The sequence below is a fragment of the Sebastes fasciatus genome, chromosome 13 (genome assembly GCF_043250625.1).
Source record: "Sebastes fasciatus isolate fSebFas1 chromosome 13, fSebFas1.pri, whole genome shotgun sequence".
In the NCBI taxonomy this organism is placed as follows: domain Eukaryota; kingdom Metazoa; phylum Chordata; class Actinopteri; order Perciformes; family Sebastidae; genus Sebastes; species Sebastes fasciatus.
Genome location: NC_133807.1, coordinates 32,345,006 through 32,368,383, shown reverse-complemented (window position 1 = coordinate 32,368,383; position 23,378 = coordinate 32,345,006). Strand labels below are relative to the sequence as shown.

The following is a 23,378-nucleotide window of genomic DNA, read 5'->3' as shown; positions in this document are numbered from 1 at the left end:
TTCTTGTAAGCAACTCTTATTTAAACTTATTTTATACCAACTTTTTAAAGTACTTAAACTTAATGAGTCAACTGAAATCTTCACTTCATATACTGCATGCACATTTACATTTATAAAGGTAAATCTAAAATACATTGTGAGTCGGGGCCGGGCATTTTGAGGAGGAAGAAGATGAGGAAGATGACAAAAGGAAGGTAAATGAGAAGTACAGGACGGTCCATCATCATTAATCCTTTAAGGCTTCAGCATGTTCATTCTGCCTCCATCGGATCTCGAACTCACAACCTGAGACACCAAAAACATGTGACTATGTTAGTGAGCTCACTGCCCCGGGCAAAACCACCACTACACGCTATGACATCATGCTATGACATCACGCTATGACTGAGGCAATCACCGGGGTTGCATGTAAAGGCAGATTTCAAACTAGTGTCAAAAATTCAGTTTTTGAGACAAAAGTCTGAGGATTTGCGTCCTTCATCTAGACAACAAAGAGATGTCAGTAATTTATTTTAATAAAGATTAAAGATTGCTCAATAAGTGACAAACTGATGTTTAAAAATGCTGATTTCCATTGACTCCAACGGTTCACACAAGGAGAAAATTCGAAATTCTGAAATTTATCACCCTACATACCATGACCTCAAAGTTTAGTCATTTATTTTCATGAACATTGGAGCTTTATTTAGTGAGAATTAGCAGTATCTGTGTACAGTACTGTTTACACTAAAACAGTTTGATGCATTGTGGGCTCAATGTTTGATAATTCAAACATCTGTCTGGATGGTTTGTGGAGGACAGTCTGAAGATGCAGCACGTTTGGTGTCAATTGAGCAAAAAATGTAGAAGGAGATTTCAAAGTTTTGAACTTCAGGCGCCATCATCAGGACTAATGACCCACAAAGCCAGCGGAGGACGTTTAGCAGAGGACTGGACCTACTGTATGTGCAAAGTTTGGTTTATTTTCATGCATGAGAAGGCAGATTTCCTACGAGGAGGCAGAAGAAGAATATTGACAAAAACAAGAGTTCAACAATCCCTAATCGTGACCAGTAGATGGTAGCAGCTCATCTTCTCCATGTAAAAACATGTAGGAGGAGTCTCAAATGACCTTACACACCTAAAGCCTGTTCATCACTCCAAAGTGAAGGGTTAACAAGCCGAAAACAACGTACTAAAGATTCATTAACTTGTTAGACAGGACTGCCCATCGGTAGGCTACAACTCTCCAGTGATGCCCAGACTTGCTTCCTCTAACACACAAAGGTAAGCACCTGTATGTTACCTGTGAATCTGTCCTGATTTGTGTTGATATGATATCTGACTTTGTGTAATAATTTGGCTTTTATTAGAGCACATGTATGTATTTGTAGCGTATTTATGTTGATGGGATTTATGCATTTTCTGTGTAATTCTGTAGATAGGAGATGGGGTCAGAGATCAGAGCGGGGCCGATGCGTGTCCTGGTGACCGGTGGATCTGGGCTGGTGGGTAAAGCCATTGAGCATGTGGTGCAGCGGGAAGGTGGGAAACTGGAGGGAGAAGAGTGGTTCTTCCTCTCTTCTAAGGATGCTGATCTTGTGTAAGTCGCTTCAATCCTACTCTTCTACAAGCAAATGAGTCTGTAAGTCTTTTTTCAGACCTGAATGTTTTCCCAATCTGTATCCGGACAGAGATGTCGGGCAGACCAGGGCTGTGTTCGAGAAGTATCGTCCCACTCATGTCGTCCACCTGGCTGCAAAAGTCGGAGGACTCTACCTGCACATGAGGGAGAACCTGCACTTTTTGGTGAGCTAATGACGGATCCACCACGGCTGTCAAATTGCAGAAAATCGTATTTTATTTCTTCTGTAAAAGAGGGCTCTGTGGAAAATATATCTACACCGCCTTTAAACTGTAATGACAGTCTGACACCTTCACAGAGGGACAACATCAAAATCAACGATAATGTACTGCAAACAGCCCACGAGACGGGCGTCACCAAGGTCGTGTCTTGCCTGTCCAGTTGTATCTTCCCCGACAAAACCACATACCCCATCGATGAGACCATGGTGAGCTCTTCTCCTTTATTTAAAACCTTCCTTTACTCAGTCTAGGTCAGGGGTCAGCAACCTTTACTAGCAAAAGAGACATTTTAGGCAAAAAAAGAAAAAAAAATCTGTCTGGAGCCGCAAAACATTTAATCATTGTGATGAAGGTAACACAGTTTATAGTCTAAGTATATTAGTCCATGAGCCAGACCCCCAACATGTGTCAGTCGTGCCACTTTGGAGGGACCAAGTCTCATAGTGATTTTTTTAAAGGTCTATGTCCCTAGTGTTGGAAAATGCCTGATAGCATTGCAGCAATGGTAGCTTTCTATTTACTATCACTCCTTTTTTCATCCCTCCATCATTAAAATGTTTCCATCTTTTTTCATCATTTCCCACATAGATCCAGTATAAAAGAGGGAAACCAACACACAATATCATGAACTATGAACCATGAACCATGAACCATGAACCATGAACTATTCACCTGAACAGTTTATGATGTGAATTATGATACATAATTTGGTTATGGTGGGAAGTGAGGCGTTTTTGCGATGGCTCCATATCTGGTAATGTTCAAGGCTCCAAACTGTTCAAGTGTACCAAGTTTCATGCCTTTATGACAAAGTGAACATCATTTTCACATTTCACCTGGAATATAACCCACTGCTACTGAATCAGGGCCTCATCAGTTGTAACATGTTTATATTGACGATGAGGTAAGAGTGGGAAAACATAAAATAATGTATAGAGAATTAATTTCTAAGTACAGTTTTTTGAGGGGTTTTTTTATTTTGTGTTTCTGCTGCTAAGAAAGCCATTTACAAACGGCCCCAATAACAGAATCCAATGCAAGGTTCTGAACATTCCATCAGATACAAACTGCACACAGTAACGTTTATTCTGATAAGAAATGTTGTTATTGTTGTTATTCATATAATATATCATTTTAAAGCTCTTTTGTGCTCTTTATGCTGGAACTATCCATGGGCATATCTGATATATATGAAGTTAGTTATAAGGGCATTTGGAGTGGCATTCAGAATTTGCCCCATTGCAGCATTAGAGGTCAAAGGTCAAATTCTCTTGACCTCAGTGTCATGACAATGTGACTGAGGGATAGATTATAGTCTAAGCTTTACAATGATATATGACTTCATGATATTGTGTGTTGGTTTCCCTCTTTTATACTGGATTTATGTGGGAAATGGCGAAAAAAGATGGAAACATTTTAATGATGGAGGGATGAAAAAAGGAGTGATAGCACATAGAAAGCTACCATTGCTGCAATGCTATCAGGCATTTTCCAACACTAGGGACATAGACCTTTAAAAAAATCACTATGAGACTTGGTCCCTCCAAAGTGGCACGACCAACTGCCTGGCTCATGGACTATATAGTATATAAGTCTAATGCAGTGAGGGCCAAAGAGACAATGTACTACGGAGTATTAGGGCCACATTGAGGGAAAAAACATCTGAGATTTAAAGAATAAAGTCAGAATATTACAAGAAAAAAGTCATAACTTTACGTGAAAAAGGTCGCAATATTACGAGAATAAAGTCATAACTTTACGAGAAAAAAAGTCGTAATATTACGAGAATAAAGTCATAACTTTACGAAAAAAAAGTTGTAATATTAAGAGTATAAAGTCATAACTTTACGAGAAAAAAAGTCGTAATATTACGAGAATAAAGTCATAACTTTACGAAAAAAAAGTCGTATTACGAAAATAAAGTGTTAACTTTACGAGAAAAAAAGTCGGAATATTACGAGAATAAAGTCATAACATAACGTAATTTTTATGTGTCATTGTTGTAGGTCTATGATACGACAGAGTATTAGGGCCACATTGAGGAAAAATAAATAAATCTGAGATTTCGAGAATAAAGTCATAATATTATGAGAAAGAAAATCGTAATATCACATAAAATTACGACTTCATAATATTATGACTTTATTCTCGTTTATATATTTTATATTTATATGAAAAAATAAAAATGATCTGTCATTGATTGGCTCAGATTTCAAAGAAGGGCAATCCCAATCTTCAATGCTACTCAATGATACCCTGACAGTAATTAAGTAATTAAGCACAATTATTATTACTTACTGCCCCACTCTCATAGATACACAACGGACCGCCTCACGACTCCAATTTTGGATACTCGCACGCCAAACGGATGATTGATGTTCAGAGCAGGTAAGCAGCTGTGCAGTGCAAACAGAGGTGTGGTGTAGACACAGGGGTCAATCTGACAAGCATTCATCCTGCAACAAAGAGCTGCGGAGGCAGCACCCGACCAGGCAACTATAGTTTCTATTTCTGTCTTTTGTAGCTTTTATTTAACTTGTGGCTGTGCTTCATGCCTATATACAATCCACTGACTGTGAAAACATCCAGCACACTGAGCCAGGTGCTTTTCAGACCAGGTCCATTTGTGACTGTCATGAAGCACAAAGGAGCTCTAGGAGGGGTTTACGTTTCTGGTTAATGATGACACAAAGACTATAACTTTCTGTTTACCGTTGAAGGTGTTGAAAGAGGGAAATGTGCCGTGTCTGACGGTGACTCTGTTTGTGTGTGGACAGGGCATACTTTCAGCAGTACGCTCATCGTTACACAGCCGTCATCCCGACCAACGTGTTTGGTCCCCACGACAACTTCAGCATCGAAAATGGCCACGTGCTGTCGGCACTCGTTAACAAGACGTACACGGCCAAAAGTGATTAACTCGGACGCACTAATTCATCCATCTAACGCATACAAACACAGACAGAACACAGGTATTAAGAGTCTATTTCCTCCTGTTTCTCTCACAGAGGAAGGAACTCCTGTGAACGTTTGTGGCTCTGGAGCTCCTAGAAGACAGTTCATCTACTCTCTGGTATGACCTTAGGTTTTTACTGTATGTGCTTATACTGTTGGAAAGCATCAATAGTCACGGAGGTATGAGATGCCAAGGACTCGGACAACTACGATTCTCTATTTCCATCCCCAGCGGTTTCCCTGCCTTCCTAAGTGGCGGATGTCCTGACGATTTTACCCGCCATTGCCAACAATTTTTCCCGTATTTGGCGGGTGCTAACTTCAGACCCTGGAGGAACAACCTTTACACCATAATGGAACAACTAACTTAATCAGACTGTTATTATATTGTAATTCACAGAGGTTTTTATTGAATTACATTATGGTGCGTTCAAGCTCTACTCAGTAAACATTTTAATATTTATACGTAATCTTGTAAAATGTAGTTTTTGATGAATAAATCCAGTTGTTTGAAGGAGATGTTTTCACAGCAATAGAAAATAGAATATAAGAAATAGGACCGGTTTAACTTCCTAACGCTAGCTCTAAGCAACTTATAAAAAAAACATACAAAGCAAATAAATACAATCATTTATTTCATAATCTGAATTGTGTTTTTATGCAAATAACCACTATAGATAGATATTTAATATGTTTGACAGTTGTAATGTAGCACAACATGTTTATATAAATGTCAAATTGCAGTAAAAATATTTTGTCTCTAAAATCTATGAATAATTGTTATCTCAATATTGATCAAAATATTATCATTTGGCCATAACGGTGCAGCCTTATCTCTGACGGTGTTAAGATAAAAATAATGTCTGTGTTTGCTCTCAGGATTTGGGTCGTCTAATCGTTTGGGTCCTGAGAGAATATGAAGAAATTGAGCCCATCATCCTCTCTGGTGAGCTTTGAGAGCGATATAAAGTGAGGTGTGAGACACAGAGGTAACTATATGTTCACTTCATTCATTCACCTCTTGTCACTGTGGATTTCTCTGCAGTGGGTGAAGAGGATGAAATCTCAATCAAAGAGGCCGTGGATATGATCGCAAAGGCTCTGGACTTCAAGGGCAACATACACGTATCCTTTCAACAGTCCCCTGTATATACTATGACCCTGCATAGACCAGTTCATCATACTGAGCTGGTTTTACTTCTGACATACTTTAGTGAACCCGGGATATACCGTGGATGTATTAAGAAAACTGGATACAGTGTTGGAGAAGGGGCCCCGTTCATTCCTATGAGAGTTGATCAGTGTTTTTTTTTTTGTGTTTTTTTTTTTTTTTTGTATTCACCTTTCCTTTACTCACAGTTGTATAATTTATTTTTATATCATTGTTATAATGTAAAATATTTTTGCAGCATTGTAATGAAAAATATGATCATGCGATTATATTGTATTGAAATAAAATAAATAAAATAAATAAAATAAATAAAATAAATAAAATAAATAAAATAAATAAAAATAAATAAAATAAATAAAATAAATAAATTAGTCAAAATGGCGTTAATGCAGATGTTATAGCATACTCCCACTTCTGGTAAATTATTTCAAAATAAAACTTTCAACGTACACAGAAAAAAAAGATTTTAAAAACTTTTAAATTATTTAAATAAATGAACTATTAGAGTGTTCGTACTGGGGAGTTTATACCCCTAAAGATAAATGATCTGCTGAGTTACAGACGTCTCTTAGTTCCCCTTTAAAGCCATCTTTGTTCTTGAGCAACCACTTTCAAAGGAGGCTTTATTTTTCTAAATAAATATGAATTCAAATCATACCACGCTGCATGTAGCAGAGTTAAAATCCAGTCTCTCCTTGACCCCCCTAACATCAGTTTGACACCACCCTGTCTGACGGCCAGATGAAGAAGACAGCCAGCAATGCCAAGCTGAGACGCTACCTACCCGACTTCACCTTCACACCTCTTGAAGAAGGTCAGAGTTCACCGTACTGTACTTCATCGTGACAAAGAAGTACAGAAGTGCTGCACTTGTGTAATGGAAATTCAATTAATATTCCGAGATGAGTCCTAATGAACGTTGAAATAAGGATCTCAAACAGATGAAATGTCTTTGTTGTATTTTATTTTTGCAAGAAGAGGCACTGCAGGAGATTATTACAATGTGACTATATAGAAATCTACAACAGGGACTGTGAGATAAGGAGTTGTTTTGCACAGATAAGGAGTTGTTTTACTCAGACAGTGTCCCAGTAAAAGTCAACACACGAAGAGCACACAGACAGGAACTCTCCACTGTTGCATAAAGAGACATCATTACATAAGTCAATTTATTTATGTGCCAAAAAAGCCTAGACTAGTCTGTGCTTCTTCACATACAAATGAGAGCTTTGAATGAATATTTGCATGCACCCTCAGCCTGGTGAAGGTGATGGTGACTTGTTTTTGTTTTCTCTCTCCTTCTAGCTATAAAGATGACCTGCGACTGGTTCGTGGCCAACCCCGACATCGCCCGGACATAAAGTGACCGAACGCTGAGCTGATAAATAACACTGTTCTTTGCTTCTGGTGTTGTTGGATTTATTATGTACAAAAGTGCTTACAATGACCTGCAATAACCTGATTGTTGGATTTGTTGTGCATGAAGTGTTTGCGAGGACAGGGAGGATGTACGTTCTGTTCTTTTGCAAGGTCAAGGAGAGAAAGGAGTCAGAAGGAGAAACAAAGAAGAAGATATGCAGCAAAAACATCACGTGCCATAAGCTCATGACTATTGATATTGTGTAAACCATAAAAACGCTGGATCAGGGATAGCTCGGGGTTCAGACTTCACGAACTGACCCATGCACTGTATGTTGTCAGGGACACGTAGACTGGATCCAGATATCTGTATACTCTTTTATTTTTACTTATGCAGCATTGATTGTTCGGAATAAATTGTATTATTATGCTTTAACCCGTCTGTTTGGAAAATCTCTTTGTCATACAAGATTAACCAACACGTAACTGGGCCTTGACCTCTTGGAGGTAGAAGGCCAGTTCCTTCAGTGTCAAGCAGGTTGTTATCACTGTGCAATATTTGGTTTACATTAAACAACGCTGAACAGATTCTCTAGTGTACTGGAGCCTCTACATCTTTTAACCTTTAAGGAATTTATTAGATTTCAGCTACTACTGTTTCTAGTAATAGAAACATCATCCCATCCCTCACTGCCTTTAGGCAAATAAGGAATACCTTGCAAAACAAAGCACAAACAAATGGGTGTGAACTGAACTCCACCCCTCCAAAAGGTGCACATACGTACACAATGCTACACTAAAGTAGATGTACTTCAGGCTGAAAACACATCTAGTAAACCTCGAGAGCAAACACAGGAAGGAACTAGTTTATCATTCACATATTTGAGCTTTTAAAGTTTAAAGTATTCAAGTTTTTTATAAGAATTCAACAAGACCAAAACAGCCTGTTTTATTATGCTCCAGTGAGGACAGAAGTTTTTAACCCTCTGAGACCCACAATAGAGCCGTTTCAGTCTTTTTTTAGGGGGGTTCAGGGGGTGTTTAGGGGGAGATAGCAGGTCAACAGTAGATGTCACATAGAAGTGTTATACATCATCTGAAAGCTGGAACCTGAAGATTTAAATAAAAAAAACATATTTCAGACTGGGGAATGTTTTATTTTACATTGCATCGCCTCATACCAGTAATATTATTTGCCTTTGAATAGATTTTATTGAGTGTTCGCGAGAGTCAAAGTGTGCATCTAAATGAGTTTCTAACAGGGTTTTTTTCCAGCAGGTGTAACGGGGGTCTCTTCTTCTGTTGACTTCCTCTATAAACAGTTCATGACGGCCCCGATAACTTTGTATTTTACCTCTGATAACGGTGGCAGCCAACAGTCTCTGCGTTGTGTTTGATCGTAGACCAACGGCTGACGGTTAACGGTTCACTCCAACGAACCACAGACAGCTCCGATGTCCATTCAACTTATATTTATTTTGCTTACAAGCACTTCGGGACACACGTCCACCTGGGAGATACAAGCCCGGTCTCTATGTTATACATTATACATAGACTATACATTCATATTTACAGATTAAAGTTTACACACACACACACTCAACGGGGAGATACAAGGCGCGTCTGACTCGTTCCCCTAGTGATGAGCTTTTACAGCTCCATCGTTACCATGGATACTGTAGTATTAAATTCTAAATATTAAATAACTGCATACAAATATGAAAATAACGCAAATATGTATACCTAACGATTATCAAATAAAGGTAAAATTACTAAAAATATTAATAGTAACAAGAGTAACAATTTATTATTATTTCTAACCCTAAAACTGAACCTACTATAGCCTCTAAATGAATAAATAATAAATTAAATCAAATCAAAGTGTATACGAGGGACGGAGTAGAAAAGAGTAAAGCCTTACACAACCACAGATTTAACATTTTATTGGAAAAAATTCTACCTAAGAAAAACAAGTTAAAGACTTTTTTTTGTTTTCATTGGTTAAGTGGTTAAGTTCTACGTTCAACTGTTCACACACGGAGGAACAACTATAGAAATCCAGTTGTTTTTCACTCAACATCAACATGGTTCTTTAACGTGAGATTCCGGGGTATGAAAAACAAATTCAGGATGCTTAACTAAATACTTCTTGATAAACGCCACCTGTGACGAGCTTCTGATCCGGTGGCAGGTCACAACACAACCGGAACACAGGACCTCTCTTCCAGTTCATTTCAGCCCTCACTTCTCCATTCTCTCCACCCCCCCGCCGCTCCATACATCTCTTCCATCAGCTACTCAGTGAGGTAGAAGTGCATTTTGTCGTTTACGTTCTTGCGCTCCGGGTTGAGGCGCTTCAGGATCTGAGCCAGCACGTTGACGGTCTGCTCGCTGCTCAAACCCGTGCGCTTGGTCTGGAACTTCTTCAGCAGGTCTTTGGTGGTCATCGGTTTACGGATCAGGTAGCGCCGGACCGCTTCCTCCGTTAGCTGCACATCACTGTGACGAGTAGACGAGCAGAAAAGAAGACAGTTTTTAACCCTGTTCACAAACACCTCGTTAAACTGTCTTTTAGTTTCACAGTAATCTCAGAATAATTAAATAACTTAAAGAGGACCTATTATGCTTTTATTCTTTTTCCTTTAGTGGTTTATAAAGTTGTTTGTGCATGTAAAAGATCTGCAGAGTTTGTTTGAACATTGGGATGTAAACATTAGAGCTGGGATGATTCACATCTCCTGATTCGATACCATCACGATACTTGGGTGCTGGTTCAATATGTATCGTGAAGTATTATGATTCGATATTAAGATCTATTGTGATTTTTGTTAACTTTTTTTAACACTAGACCATGAAGGGAAAAAGTTGAACCATACACTTCTAGGGACTTTTATTTTGGAAAATATCTAAATGAATCGAGTAAAAATGTTTGATTTTCAGCATGTATGTAGTCAGAGATGTCCTGAAGTCAAATATATCAGGATCAGTCAGCAATTATTTAGTACATTTATTATCCAGCAACCCAGAAATCAAAGAATAAAGACATTTCCCTCACAGATTAGTGGTATTTTCTTTTTAATTTATAAGAAACACGTAATGTTTTATACTTCTGGTGAATATAATATAATATAATACAATCAATCTTATTTCCAGAGATGCATTTTGTATGTAGACCTTATTTTGAAAAGCGGACGTAGTCCCACGTGTCTACTTCCTCTAACTTCTCCAAGGTGGTCTCTAGCTCTCCCGACAGCTCCGTTCTCTTTATCCATCCATGGTCAGCTCCATCGGGGCCGTTTCAATGTATTTAACATAAATGTCAGTATCTGGGTGCTCTAAAGTCGTATCGTCAGCCCGTTTGACCACTGAGATGAGAGCGCCGGCCGGCTCGACCGCAACGTTAACGCCATATGAAAACGTTTCCTGTCCGTGACAGAGTTAGCATGCAGCTTTAGCTCTGCTCTGTCTAGCTCTGCTTTTCCTGTCAATGTGTGAAACCCAAAGTGTTTCCATCCTTTACTGGATGTGTAGTGTTTACCACGCTGGATTTAACATGGGAGGGTGCAGGTCGTATCCACGCTGACCCTCCAACGGTTTACACTTTCTGAGGTTTGTTTTGGTTGACGGATACGGAGCGGATATGACGTCACGTTACTCAGACTACCACAATAAAAGCGGTAACTTCCTTCTACCTCCACATAGACTCAAATGAAGCAAATATATTGATTCTGGCATTAAAAAATATATTTCAAAAATTGCAATACATAGGTGAATCAATTTTTTAGTAAACATGTAAACATGTTCTAGTAGAAACCCAAAATACAAGCATGCACCTGAAAATAAGCAAAGTCTGGTAACAGTCAGGTACCTTGAGCTCGGGGTGGATTTGCCCGATGGGGGCTGAGGAGTACTCTTCCCAGAGGGAGCAGGGCTCTGACTGCTGGGCTCCATTTTCAGCCTTTTGGCAGCTGGTGAGTCCGTGCTAGGACCCTGAGTCGGCCTCTTACCTCCTGGAAAGAGAGATTTAGTTGGAATGGAATAATGAAAAGTTTCAGAGTTGTTATGGCCACTTTTGAACGTGTCACATATAAACACATTAATATGCGTATGAGCAAACAAACCTTGCTCGAGCTTGCTGGCAGCAGCGCGGAGTGTATTGGAGGTGACGGCGGAGTCGATGGACGGTGTCCCGGGGCGACTGCCGGTCCTGGAGCTGCCTGCAGAGCCACGACCTCCACGTTTAGGAGGCGTGCGCTTCTTCTGAGAGACGGAAAGAGAGAGAGAGAGAGCGCGAGAGAGAGAGAGAGAGAGAGACACGTTTGATGAGAACAAAAAGAAAAACATTACAAAAACGTAAATACAGAACCAGTCACGCATTCATTCACCCCAAAAATAAGAAGGAGAAGAAGAAGGAGGAGGAGAAGGAGAAGAAGAAGAAGGAGAAGGAGAAGAAGAAGGAGGAGAAGAAGGATGAGAAGAAGAAGCATCTAAAAAATGTAAAATCTACATTATTGATCAAACGAAGCCTCTACTGTAAAATGTCCAGACATGTGTTTATTATTGATTCAGCCACACACAGAGTAGAGACTCTACAGACTCTACTCACCATGAACAGAGCGGAGGCCGTCTCGCCCTCGATGTCGCTGTCGTCTGAGCTCTCCGACTCGCCGCTGCTGTCTGTGACACACAAAAACCAGACAACTCACTCGACATCATTTCACGTGTCCTCGTGCATCGAGCAGAAGGGAGTTTAACATTTAACACCGCTCATGAAAATATGTATTTTATTCAAAACCCTCATCTGTCTTCACCTTTTTTCTTCTTCTTTTCCGCTTGGACCGGGGTTTTCTTTCCTTCTTCTTCTTCTTCCTCCTCTTTCGCTTCCTCTTCATTCTGTTTCTCCTCCTCACTCTCTTCCTCACTTTCAGACGCCTCGTCGATCCCTATAAAGGACACGCATTTCAAAGGAAAATAGTCAGAATACCAATCATTCATTTAGTAAAGCCAATAAGTCCAAAACACTGAAATCATTGTCTTCTTTTCCATATTCAATAAATAACAGATGAGTAACGTTCAGCAGCAGAAGGTCTGACCTTTGGGGTGGGCCTCTCCTTTGCTGGGCTTTCCCTTCTCCGGTTCTTCATCTGAACTGTTTTTGGAAAACAAAATGACTGCTAGTAAAAGAGGAAACACCAACAAAGACATCCGTACAGTGTCCACAAAGAGAGCCTCTGACCTGCTTTCATCTGACATGTAATCCACCTCCAGACCCTCGTAGTCTCCGTCATCGCTGTCCTCCATGGCCTCTTTGTCGTTGCTCTTTCTCTTCTTCTTCTTCTTTGCTTTTCCTTTCCCTGTGTCTTTCTTCGCCTTTGACTTGCCCTCTCCATCTGTCCAATGAAAAAAAAGGAAAATCACATGATGATGACAGAGGGAAGGAAAAGGTAGAATAAAGGAGCTTTGAATCCCATCCTGTTCTTTCTTCTTACCGTCCCCCATACTGCTGTCGCTGTCATCGCTGCTCATCTCCAGGTCGTCTTCCAGGTCGTGGATGCGCAGCTCTCCCCCTCTCCCGCCCCCCTTCTTTTTCTTCTTCCCCGACTTATCGTTTTCGTCTTCGTCATCCTCGCAACCGCGCTCCTGCTCCCGCAGACGTCTCTGAAGCATGATGCTGAAGTGATTCACCACCTTGTTTCTTCTGTAAAACGAGGGGGAATGTCTTGATGTTTAAAGTGTTGGACAAACCGGCACCATTTGGGTCAACTAAGTACTTCTTTACCACAAAACTCCCATCCCCACCCTGTTCCTCCACCACCTTCCTCTCACCTGCCCCACTCCTCCTCAGCCTCTTCAGCAGTGAGAGTTCGGTGCTTGGCCTGCGGTACGAAGTTGTACCAGCCGTGGACGGGGAAAGCCTCAAAAGCTCCATCGGGACACTGTGTGAAGATGTAGTAGGAAGCATTTTCTGTAACACCGCCCTTCTTTTGACCTTTGAACCTGTGCACAGACAGAGGGAGAGGGTCAGTTTCAGTTACATCGTAAATATGCGTGTTCCCTCTGAGCCTAACCAGGTTAAAAAAGAGATACGTTGGTTAAATGCGAGTGAATCAGAGGGTAAAGAAGCGTCTTTCTCCCCACCTCTTGCCGGCCTTGCCGTTGACCTTGAGGATCCAGGGCTGGTCCTCCACTTTGAACTCACGCGTCACAATGCCAAACTTCTTCCGCCGCGCTTCCTCACGCTGCTTTTTTCCAAACTCACTGCCGGCCGCACCATCCGCCGCCTCTTCGTCCCCGTATATCCGCCGAGCACTCATGTCTCTTTCCATACGAGCCTGGGAACGGTGGGGGAGGGAGGGAGATGTTTAGACATGTAAAACTGAAAGATGGTTGCTATGGCTGCTGAATTAAGTTTCTCTCTGTATTCTTTTCAGGGTAAATCACACTGCTCATCTCTCTCAGCAAGGACTCTGCACCCCACCTAGCAGGGAGTGCAGCTCAAATGATCTGTCATGTGTAGAAACACTGACGTGAAGCCCACCTGTGTCCAGGCTGAACAGTTGACTTTGTCTCCTGAATTGAAAGCCATGATGTTGTACTTCTTGTTGGTGTTTCTACGGGACAGATGAACAGAAATGCAAACAAAAAGTCATTATCTTTACCTGCCTTTTCCTATAGGTGCCAGATCATAACTAATTTAATGCAGATAAACAACTACATTCCCATTACCACCTATAGTATAAACAATTCATCACGCAGCCCAATAAATTAAATTTCTATTAGTAACGGTTAGGGATGCACTGATCTGATCTATTCAATTTAGTTCTATGTTTAAATACTATATACATTATAAACAGACATTTTTTCTTACCAAGTTACTGATGTATGATTTATTATTTTAATAATAAATACAAATTCTTTTAATGTTGAAGATTTCTTACCAAGTTGCTGGTGCACGATTTAATATTTTAATAATAAATAAAAAATAAGTTAATTTTGAAGATTATTTGCCAAATAACTGGTGTACAATTTATTATTTTAATAATAAATACAAAATTCTGCTAATTTTGAAGATTTTTTTTACAGAATTGCTGGTGTACAATTTATTATTTTAATAATAAATAAAAATTCTGTTCATTTTTAAAAAAGAATTACCAAGTTACTGGTGTACGATTAATTACTTTAATAACAAATAAAAATGTAATTTCATAACTAAAATAAAACTTTGTATTTATTTGTTACATTTTGTTTTACAAAGTTAAGAAAACAATGTTTAAGTCAATCCTGATGTTTCCTTACACATAATACAATGATCCCAGTCACTTCCACACAGTGAGGCATACAGCTGATTAATTAATCACTGGTATCGGATCAGTACTCGGTATCGGCCGATACCCAAAGCCAAGGTATCGCTATCGGGACTTAAAAGTCGGATCGGTGCATCTCTTTTAACGGCACTGCTAAAGCATCCACATCAGCATTAACATTCAATCATTCCATCTACTATCAAACAAACGTCTGCAAAACATAACTGAGTAGCTCTGAACGCCTTGTTTCATTATCACTTCCTTCAGAAAACCCAAAGACGCAACATCCCTGCAGAGAAACTGCCAGAACGACAGACACATAACAAGGTTTGTCCGGACACGTTTCCCTCTGTGGATATTTGCATGTCAGTCCATGTTACTCACTTGGGGACTCGCACGGTGTATTCTGTGGATGTGGAACTGCTGCTCCCCTGTAAGACAAACCAATTCAGGCAATTGCATTTAAAGGGCTTTGTCTCCGCACGGGCTAAATTTTAGCGAGGAAAAAACTGGCATAGCCATTTTCAAAGGGGTCCCTTGACCTCTGACCTCAAGATATGTGAATGTAAATGGGTTCTATGGGTACCCACGAGTCTCCCCTTTACAGACACACCCACTTCATGATAATCACATGCAGTGTAAATGTTATTTTCTCCTATTCTAAAATGGTGTGTTAGAATATTTCTGCATACTGGGGTCCCTAAACAGTCTTGAGTTACATTATTACTATTACTATTACAAATTGGCTATCACTGTAAAGCTGAGACCCCCCTAAAGGAGACTAAAACAGTTCTATTGTGGGTCTCAGAGGGTTAAAGAAATAAAGAATAGAAAACATCAATAAAAACAAAAATCAAGATACAACACAGTGCAAAAAGCAAACAAAAGTAGACAGACGTATAAAATATGAACAATTTAAATAGACAGAAATATAAAAATTGGAACAATATATACAGTATTGACAATAAACAGACTATTAACATATTTGCACAAGTGGAACTATGATATTGCAGTGATCGGAAAGAAGTTGCACCTGAGTAGTATTGATAGACAGTTGGTGTACAGTATAGTGCAGTTATTGTCAGTGGTCGGTGTGTATGGTGTGTATGGTGTGTATGGTGTGTATGGTGTGTATGGTGTGTATGGTGTGTTATGGTGTGTTATGGTGTGTTTGGTGTGTATGGTGTGTATGGTGTGTTTGGTGTGTATGGTGTGTATGGTGTGTTTGGTGTGTTTGGTGTGTTTGGTGTGTATGGTGTGTATGGTCTGTATGGTGTGTATGGTGTTATGGTGTGTATGGTGTGTTTGGTGTGTATGGTGTGTATGGTGTGTATGGTCTGATGGTGTGTATGGTGTGTATGGTGTGTATGGTGTGATGGTGTGTATGGTGTGTATGGTGTGTTTGGTGTGTATGGTGTGTATGGTGTGTATGGTGTGTATGGTGTGTATGGTCTGTATGGTGTGTATGGTGTGTATGGTCTGTATGGTCTGTATGGTGTGATGGTGTGTATGGTGTGTATGGTCTGTATGGTGTGTATGGTGTTATGGTGTGTATGGTGTGTATGGTGTGTATGGTGTGATGGTGTGTATGGTGTGTATGGTGTGTTTGGTGTGTATGGTGTGTATGGTGTGTATGGTGTGTATGGTGTGTTTGGTGTGTATGGTGTGTATGGTGTGTATGGTCTGATGGTGTGTATGGTGTGTATGGTGTGTATGGTGTGATGGTGTGTATGGTGTGTATGGTGTGTTTGGTGTGTATGGTGTGTATGGTGTGTATGGTGTGTATGGTGTGTATGGTGTGTATGGTCTGTATGGTGTGATGGTGTGTATGGTGTGTATGGTCTGTATGGTGTGTATGGTGTTATGGTGTGTTTGGTGTGTATGGTCTGTATGGTGTGTATGGTCTGTATGGTCTGGTCTGTATGGTCTGTATGGTGTGTATGGTCTGTATGGTCTGTATGGTGTGTATGGTGTGTATGGTCTGTATGGTCTGTATGGTGTGTATGGTCTGTATGGTGTGTATGGTCTGTATGGTCTGTATGGTGTGTATGGTCTGTATGGTGTGTATGGTGCGTATGGTCTGTATGGTCTGTATGGTGTGTATGGTCTGTATGGTCTGTATGGTGCGTATGGTCTGTATGGTCTGTATGGTCTGTATGGTGTGTATGGTGTGTTTGGTGTGTATGGTGTGTATGGTGTGTATGTAACCCCCTGTAAACGTCTCTGTTGTGGGTGTCAGAGGGTTAACAGGAGATTTAGTATGTTGTAGCTGAGTGTAATCTTACCAGTGAAGTCATAGCTGCTCTTCTCTGTGGGTTTACTAACATAAACTGCTTCAGGCTCGTTGATACTCTATAAAAGAAGAAGAGTTGTGTTAATAACAGACTTTAAATGTGCATGTTTGTGAGGAAGGTGGTGAACTGAGCGAGCTGACACATTAAACATTAAACACTAGAGTCCATTGTTAATGTTAGCATCTGATTAGCATCTGATGCTAACATGTAAACAGCAGCTTAGCAGCTAGCAGCTAATGCTAACAGCTAGCAGCTAATGCTAGCAGCTAGCAGCTAACTACCGGTTACTAGACACTCTAACTCTCGACGTGTTTCTGTGAGATGAACCTCAGATATAAAACATTTAGAGTATTAAGATATCTACATGTTATTTACCCACCGACTGCCTCTGGACTGGTTCCGTTCGTATAAATAGACGTAAAGAAACGCAGACTAGAAGCTATTGGTTCCTAGCAGCCCGTTGGTTCCGCTGCTGCTGCTTCTTCTTCGTTGGTGTTTATTGGCGGTTGGCAAACCAGCTTTTTTTTTCTTTTTTCAAAATGACAGTAACCATAGTAACAGCAGAAAACATTAAACACATTTACATACAAAAGAAGCACATAAACAAAGATCTGTAACAAACATTAAAGGAATGAATGCTCTATTGTAACCAATAGAGCATTTTATTTTATAGTAATTAATTTCTTAAATATATATATTCAAGGCTATATATTAGCCTTCTTTATTTATTTGACTTTATATTAATTCTTATTAACTACTCTTCTGTTTAATTTTTCCTTTTAGTTATTTATTATGTATTTATTTTTATTCATTTTAAAATTGATTTATGTTTGCATGTATTTTTCATTTATATTTGAATGTATTTTTAAATTTATTAATTAATTTATTCTTTTATTTATTTATGCACAATTTTCCCTTTGCATTTAACCCCTTATTTATTTCCCCAAACAGGGGCTATATATTAGCCTTGACGTTGATATGAACATCTCTAGCACGAGTTGTTTGTATTTAAATCAATATTGATTCTTCTATTGATATTAACACTTGGCATTTATTTAATTGTAGTGCTGCAGTTCTTCAGTGTGACCACTGGAGGTCATGATTCTAAATATACAGGTCAAACGTCGACTCCAAGTGTGAACTGTGTAAAGAAAAGAATACAGAAATAAATAAGGGGTGAAATGGAAAAATAAATAAATACATACATTTCAAAATACATGCAGAAATAAATGCAAAAATAAATACATTTTAAGGTAAATAAATACATAATAAATAAATAAAAGGGAAAAATAAACAGTAGAGTAAATCAATAAGGGAATAAATATAAAGACAAATAACGGAAGAAGGAAATAAAACAGAAATATCAATTTATGCCACATTTTATCAATTAATTAATGACTATTTATTGTTAATATTATGTTTGCTACATTCAAGGACATATTTATTAATTGAGTCATTTATTTATTTTTGATTTTGGCAGGTTCTGTCCTCCATACAACTCCACCTAGCATCAAGGTAATGATAAATAAATAAATAAATAAATAAACAAAAGAGACAATCATATTTATGTCCATATTTATTTATTTAATTATTTATTTATTTATTTATATATGTATATTGTGGTGGAAAAAACATTAACAGAGGTAGAATTTATTGCAGGCCAGATGATTTGAATGCATTACAGGGTGCAGAGGTCGTTTGAAAACAAAATGTATATTATCAAATTATCAAATCACCCAATCAGTAAAGAAGAAGTTTACCTGTTGATAATTCACCATTGAAATGAGCAGTTTTAAATATATTTTCATATGTTTACTTTTACATATCTTCTCTTATGTGTTTTTTTTTTTTTATCTTCTCTGAATAAAGAAATTATCTCTTTAATCTCTTCCCTTCTTTGTGTATCAACCAACTTGATCTTACTGCAGCATTTACACTGGATGTTAAAACTGAAGTAAACAAGACGAGGCGAGGAAGATGTTCACGCAATACGTCTTTTTTTTTTTCCTTTGCATTTGCAGGGATTAGTTACTTATTTACATACAGCCTAAGATGCACTCTGTGTTACAGTTTTACAAGACAAATTGACATGACGGGTGAAGCACGCACTCTCTCTCTCCTGAGGTGTTTCACTCTGTAAACTATGACACATTTATACATGTACGTTTCAGAGAAACGTTGATTTTTGATATGTGATATGAGATGATCCGATTTGTATGCATCACTGTAAGTAAAACACCCAGGGAGAATATCCAAGCCATGGTCATTTAGTCTGCAGCAACATTACTTTTTAAAAGAATTTCCATAACCAATTTATTTTTGTGATTTTGTTCGACCTAAATCAATTTAAGCTAAAATAAAACATTTGTCTTCTTGTCATGTCTGTGGGGAATTCATTAGTATCATCAAAAAAGACCTCTTTCTATCTACAAACATAGATACACCTATCTGATATATAAATACCAGGACACTGAAAGAATAGTTAATGTACACCTAAAATAATGCATATTCTGGACTGTAGACAAAAATGTCTCATCTCAAATTAGTTTTCTCAATCTCTCCATAAATGTATTTCTCACTTTGTACAGCTCAGCTCGTCTTTCTGTTGAAACCACAACTAATTGTAAATGTATTGCAGTACGCCTCTCATGTTCCCTTGTCGTGTAAAGACTTAATCCTCTCCACCACACATACGTTGATTTGCATTGTTTTTTTGCATTGGTGTCCAACCTTGTAAAAACAGTTTTTGGATACACATGCAAAGCTTAAACAATGGTGACTGATGTTTGGTCGAGTCCGACCTGTCACGATGAGTTAATTCATGTTTCATATAGCTGATAATGTGTGCTAATGCATTATTACATTCAATTTAACGAGAGAACACTGTATACTTTCATATAACCCTGCTAGAGCTGCACAATTATTATTATTATTATTATTATTATTTTTATTTTTATTTTTATTTATATTATTTTTATTTTTCTATTATTATTATTATTATTATTATTATTATTATTATTATTATTATCTGTATCTGGATTCAGATCTGCCTGCAGAGTGACAGAAAATTAGGATACATATGCTTTTTATTTTTCAACCAGATGGAGCGATATTATAAAAAATAATTACGTTTATTACATTTTAAAAAGAATACTGTACACAGTATGAACAAATTGCGGTTATAATTTAGTTATATTTTAAGAACACGTCTTGTCAACAACATCATCAGCGGCAATTCAGAATTGAGGTAATTTCTGTAACAGTCTTGCATATAAAGATTATTAGCTTAGATTATGTGAAGAATTTTAAGAAGGCATTAAAACAATCACTCTTCATTGTCTTTGTGATTTATAGAGTAACCTCTTCACCCTTTGGCCATTGTGTTTTCCCTCCTGGTAAGAATGATGTTCATCTGTAAACATCAGATACAGATTGTGGTTATAGGTGAAGCGTTGTTATTGACATATAGTATGCTTTGCTGTTGTAGAACATGCAGGCTCTTGTGATGGATACATAACTGAAACATGGCGCAACTACTTATTTGAATCAGATTCCTTTACCGGCTATTCAGAGGATGATAAACATTTTCTTCACAGGGCTTGTTGGAGACAAAATTAAAACAAACTGCTTACAAGGCCGTCGTGCTGGTGTCAGATTCACCATTCATACCGAGTTGTTTTAAAGCAGCGACTGCATAATGGTGATGTTGGAATGTGCAATAGACTTAAGACTGCTCTGAATGTGACCCTTTGTCTTGGAGGATTCTGCATATACCAACCATTAAATCACAACCACCCTGATATGGGTTATGCAACCTGAAAGGAATGATTACTCACTGTCAACCTATGCTTTATACTTTAGTTCATGTCCTATAGATACAGCGATACACACACCAACATGTGAATAAGGGGAGTAAAGACACTGACTTTTTTACACTTCAAGCTCTGCTTTAAGGGGGGATGTTGGGATTGTGCACACTGACTGCATCTCAGGTGACTGGTCATAAATTAATCTCAGATAGTTCAATGATCAAACTCTTTAGTAAGAAAGAATAACAAAGAACAACTTCGACAAAGCTTCGGTTCAATTAAAACCTCCCTCAATTGCATGTAATAGATGTGCTTGATGAAAGCATCTCTTCCCTTGAAGGAATGGTTTTGCATTAAATTTCTTTGCACGTGCACTTGAAAGAAAAACACTTTTCGGGTGCTGTGCAAATTTTGCAATGTGAACGTTGGATAGTCAGAGCTGATCAGCAGATCTGACGCAAGTCTGTCACGATGAACTACTGCGCCTCGTCACTTCTCCTGGGTGAGTCAATTCCTCTTTTCATATAAAAGATGTCTTTTATTAGACTAGTCCCATTAAATTAATTCAATATCTATTTCAAAAAGTGCTATTACTTTTCAATTTGAAAATTGAAGTCGAAGAGACATCGTTCAGAGTTTTGTTTGAGAATTGGTAAATACTTGATTATGATTCATGCTTTAATACTGATGGAAGAGAGACATTGTTGGTACTTCATGGTACATTTGAAAAGTGAGGTTAGTAGTTGATATTCTGACTTCTGAGGGGCTGAAGAATGTAACCTGTATGAGGACACTGATTCTTATTTTCCTTAACTTTCCATTGTCTGTTTGTTTTTAGGTTTACTCGTCATCCCTGTAACTAGTGATTTTCCTCCTGGTATGAAGGATTTTTTTTACTTGAGACCAAACAAAAAGCTTCTATCTTTAATTGTAACAACCATAAAGTCTTTATAATTACTGCAACTTTGTCTGCCTTCATGCAGGTTCTTGTGATGGATACACCAACATAACTGAACCAAGGCGCAACCGAGACTTCACATCTACTTCTTTCCCCGGCTTTCCTCTTGATGATAATACCCTTCTTAACAAATGGTGGCGCTTCGCAGGCATTGGTGGAGACAGAGTTGTTCCTGATTGTGTATCAAACAATCTTGGTGGCACGGCTTATATAATTTATATTTCATTTGCATATCCAACCGCTGAGTCTGTGACCCCAACAACAGGGACAGCATATGGTCAAGTTGGTCACTGTACAGCCAGCCATATATCCGTGAGTGTGGCTCTGTGTCCTGGAGGATTCTACGTGTACAAACCAACAAGCCACCCCTATAGCTCTATGGGTTACGTGACCTGTGAGTTGCTGCTAATTGTTGTACTCCTATGTTTTCAATTTCTTCGTTAACATATAAGAAGGTAAATTACATGCACATATTCTGACAACATAGATTTAATTCCCAACTTACAATAATGGCCATATGGATATTAAAGGTGCTCTATACAATATTCAGGGCATTAATATAGCAACTATTTGCAATGTAAAGATATACAGTAGAGGAGTAATGTCTACCTGAGCAGAGAATGAAATCGCTCTCCTTCTTGTGTGTGTTTTTATCTGAGCTTCTTCTTGCTTTGTAGACGTAGCCGGGCCGGCCGCGTTTGCCTTTTAGTGCATGTTCGTGCCCCACAGGTCATATATTAAATGGGGGCATTGGGGGTCCTCCCTCAGGAGCGTCTTAGCGTCAAACACTTTATTTTCTGCCGTCTGGTGATTTAAAAAAAAAAATGTATTAGATTTATTGTTTTTCGTCATTGACAAGGCAATAATCTACATAGAACACACATCAATCATCAAAACAAGTAAATATACAAACAACATTCGGACTGTTTACAATCCCAAAATATATATATAAAACTAGAATGGCACTCGGAAAGCGCAGAACTCCACCAAAGTGCATGACTTTAAAAACAGATCACAGCTCACAGCTGGCGGTACCGTGAGGTGGTCGGCTTGTTATTAACACGGTGTGTTTCCGTGTAACGTATCGGCGGAGACCTCTCTCATTCAGCAGCCTTGTTATGTCTTAATGCTCAGGCTGATTTATACAGATCGCCAACAAAAACTAATGGATTGTGCATTTTGCTACACCCCATCCCTCCAAAAAATATCATTCAAATCCATCACGGACTTTTGGAGTAATCCTGCTAACAGAAGGACAGACAGGCAAACGCCGGTGAAAACAATACCTCGTAAATATAGCTAATGGAACATAATGCAGTATTATAGTCTAAGGCTCTCAGTCATTCTGTATTACTTTCAAATATTTATTCTCCTGCAGATTAACTTTTCTCATTTAATGTTATTCCATTATAACCAATACCTATGGTAATAACGACCAATTTTACCCAACGTTCTCTGTCAGAACATTCTGCAGTTTTATTTGAACATTTTATTTGAAAATGGCCATGCCAGTTTTCCCCCTGAAATTTTCAGCCTAACCTGGGAGCGTTATTTAGCCTCTATGCCGACAAGCTAGCACGACATGGTTGGTACCAATGGATTCCTCAGGTTCTAGTTTCATATGATACTAGTATCTTCACTCCAGTGTTTAGAGTGACCCGCTACAGCCTCCTGAAGACGACA

The 23,378-nt window shown here is 38.6% G+C and overlaps 2 protein-coding genes across 3 annotated transcripts; one reads left to right on the top strand and one right to left on the bottom strand.

Annotated features, from left to right (window-relative positions):
- The first annotated feature begins 1,424 nt into the window (after positions 1–1,424).
- LOC141781645 (GDP-L-fucose synthase-like) lies at positions 1,425–7,382 on the top strand. Its single transcript, XM_074657480.1, has 10 exons — positions 1,425–1,582; positions 1,674–1,788; positions 1,923–2,051; positions 4,160–4,233; positions 4,623–4,756; positions 4,854–4,918; positions 5,680–5,746; positions 5,846–5,925; positions 6,686–6,785; positions 7,277–7,382. Exons 1-10 carry the CDS (start codon positions 1,428–1,430, stop codon positions 7,330–7,332), a joined length of 975 nt encoding a protein of 324 aa, XP_074513581.1. The 5' UTR covers positions 1,425–1,427; the 3' UTR covers positions 7,333–7,382.
- Positions 7,383–9,258: 1,876 nt separating this feature from the next.
- Positions 9,259–17,429, bottom strand: gtf2f1 (general transcription factor IIF, polypeptide 1). Of its 2 annotated transcripts, none has more exons than XM_074656991.1 (14): positions 17,308–17,429; positions 16,920–16,986; positions 15,019–15,065; positions 13,869–13,941; positions 13,469–13,662; positions 13,157–13,327; positions 12,820–13,028; positions 12,567–12,720; positions 12,424–12,479; positions 12,142–12,273; positions 11,937–12,007; positions 11,452–11,590; positions 11,199–11,340; positions 9,259–9,829 (listed from the first exon to the last, which is right to left on the bottom strand). In XM_074656991.1, the coding sequence occupies exons 2-14, from the start codon at positions 16,959–16,961 to the stop codon at positions 9,625–9,627; spliced, it is 1,635 nt and encodes a 544-aa protein (XP_074513092.1). In that variant the 5' UTR covers positions 16,962–16,986; positions 17,308–17,429; the 3' UTR covers positions 9,259–9,624. The 2 variants fall into 2 exon arrangements, with proteins under 2 accessions (XP_074513092.1, XP_074513093.1); XM_074656992.1 differs by having other exon boundaries at positions 17,304–17,338.
- Between the last annotated feature and the right edge of the window lie 5,949 nt (positions 17,430–23,378).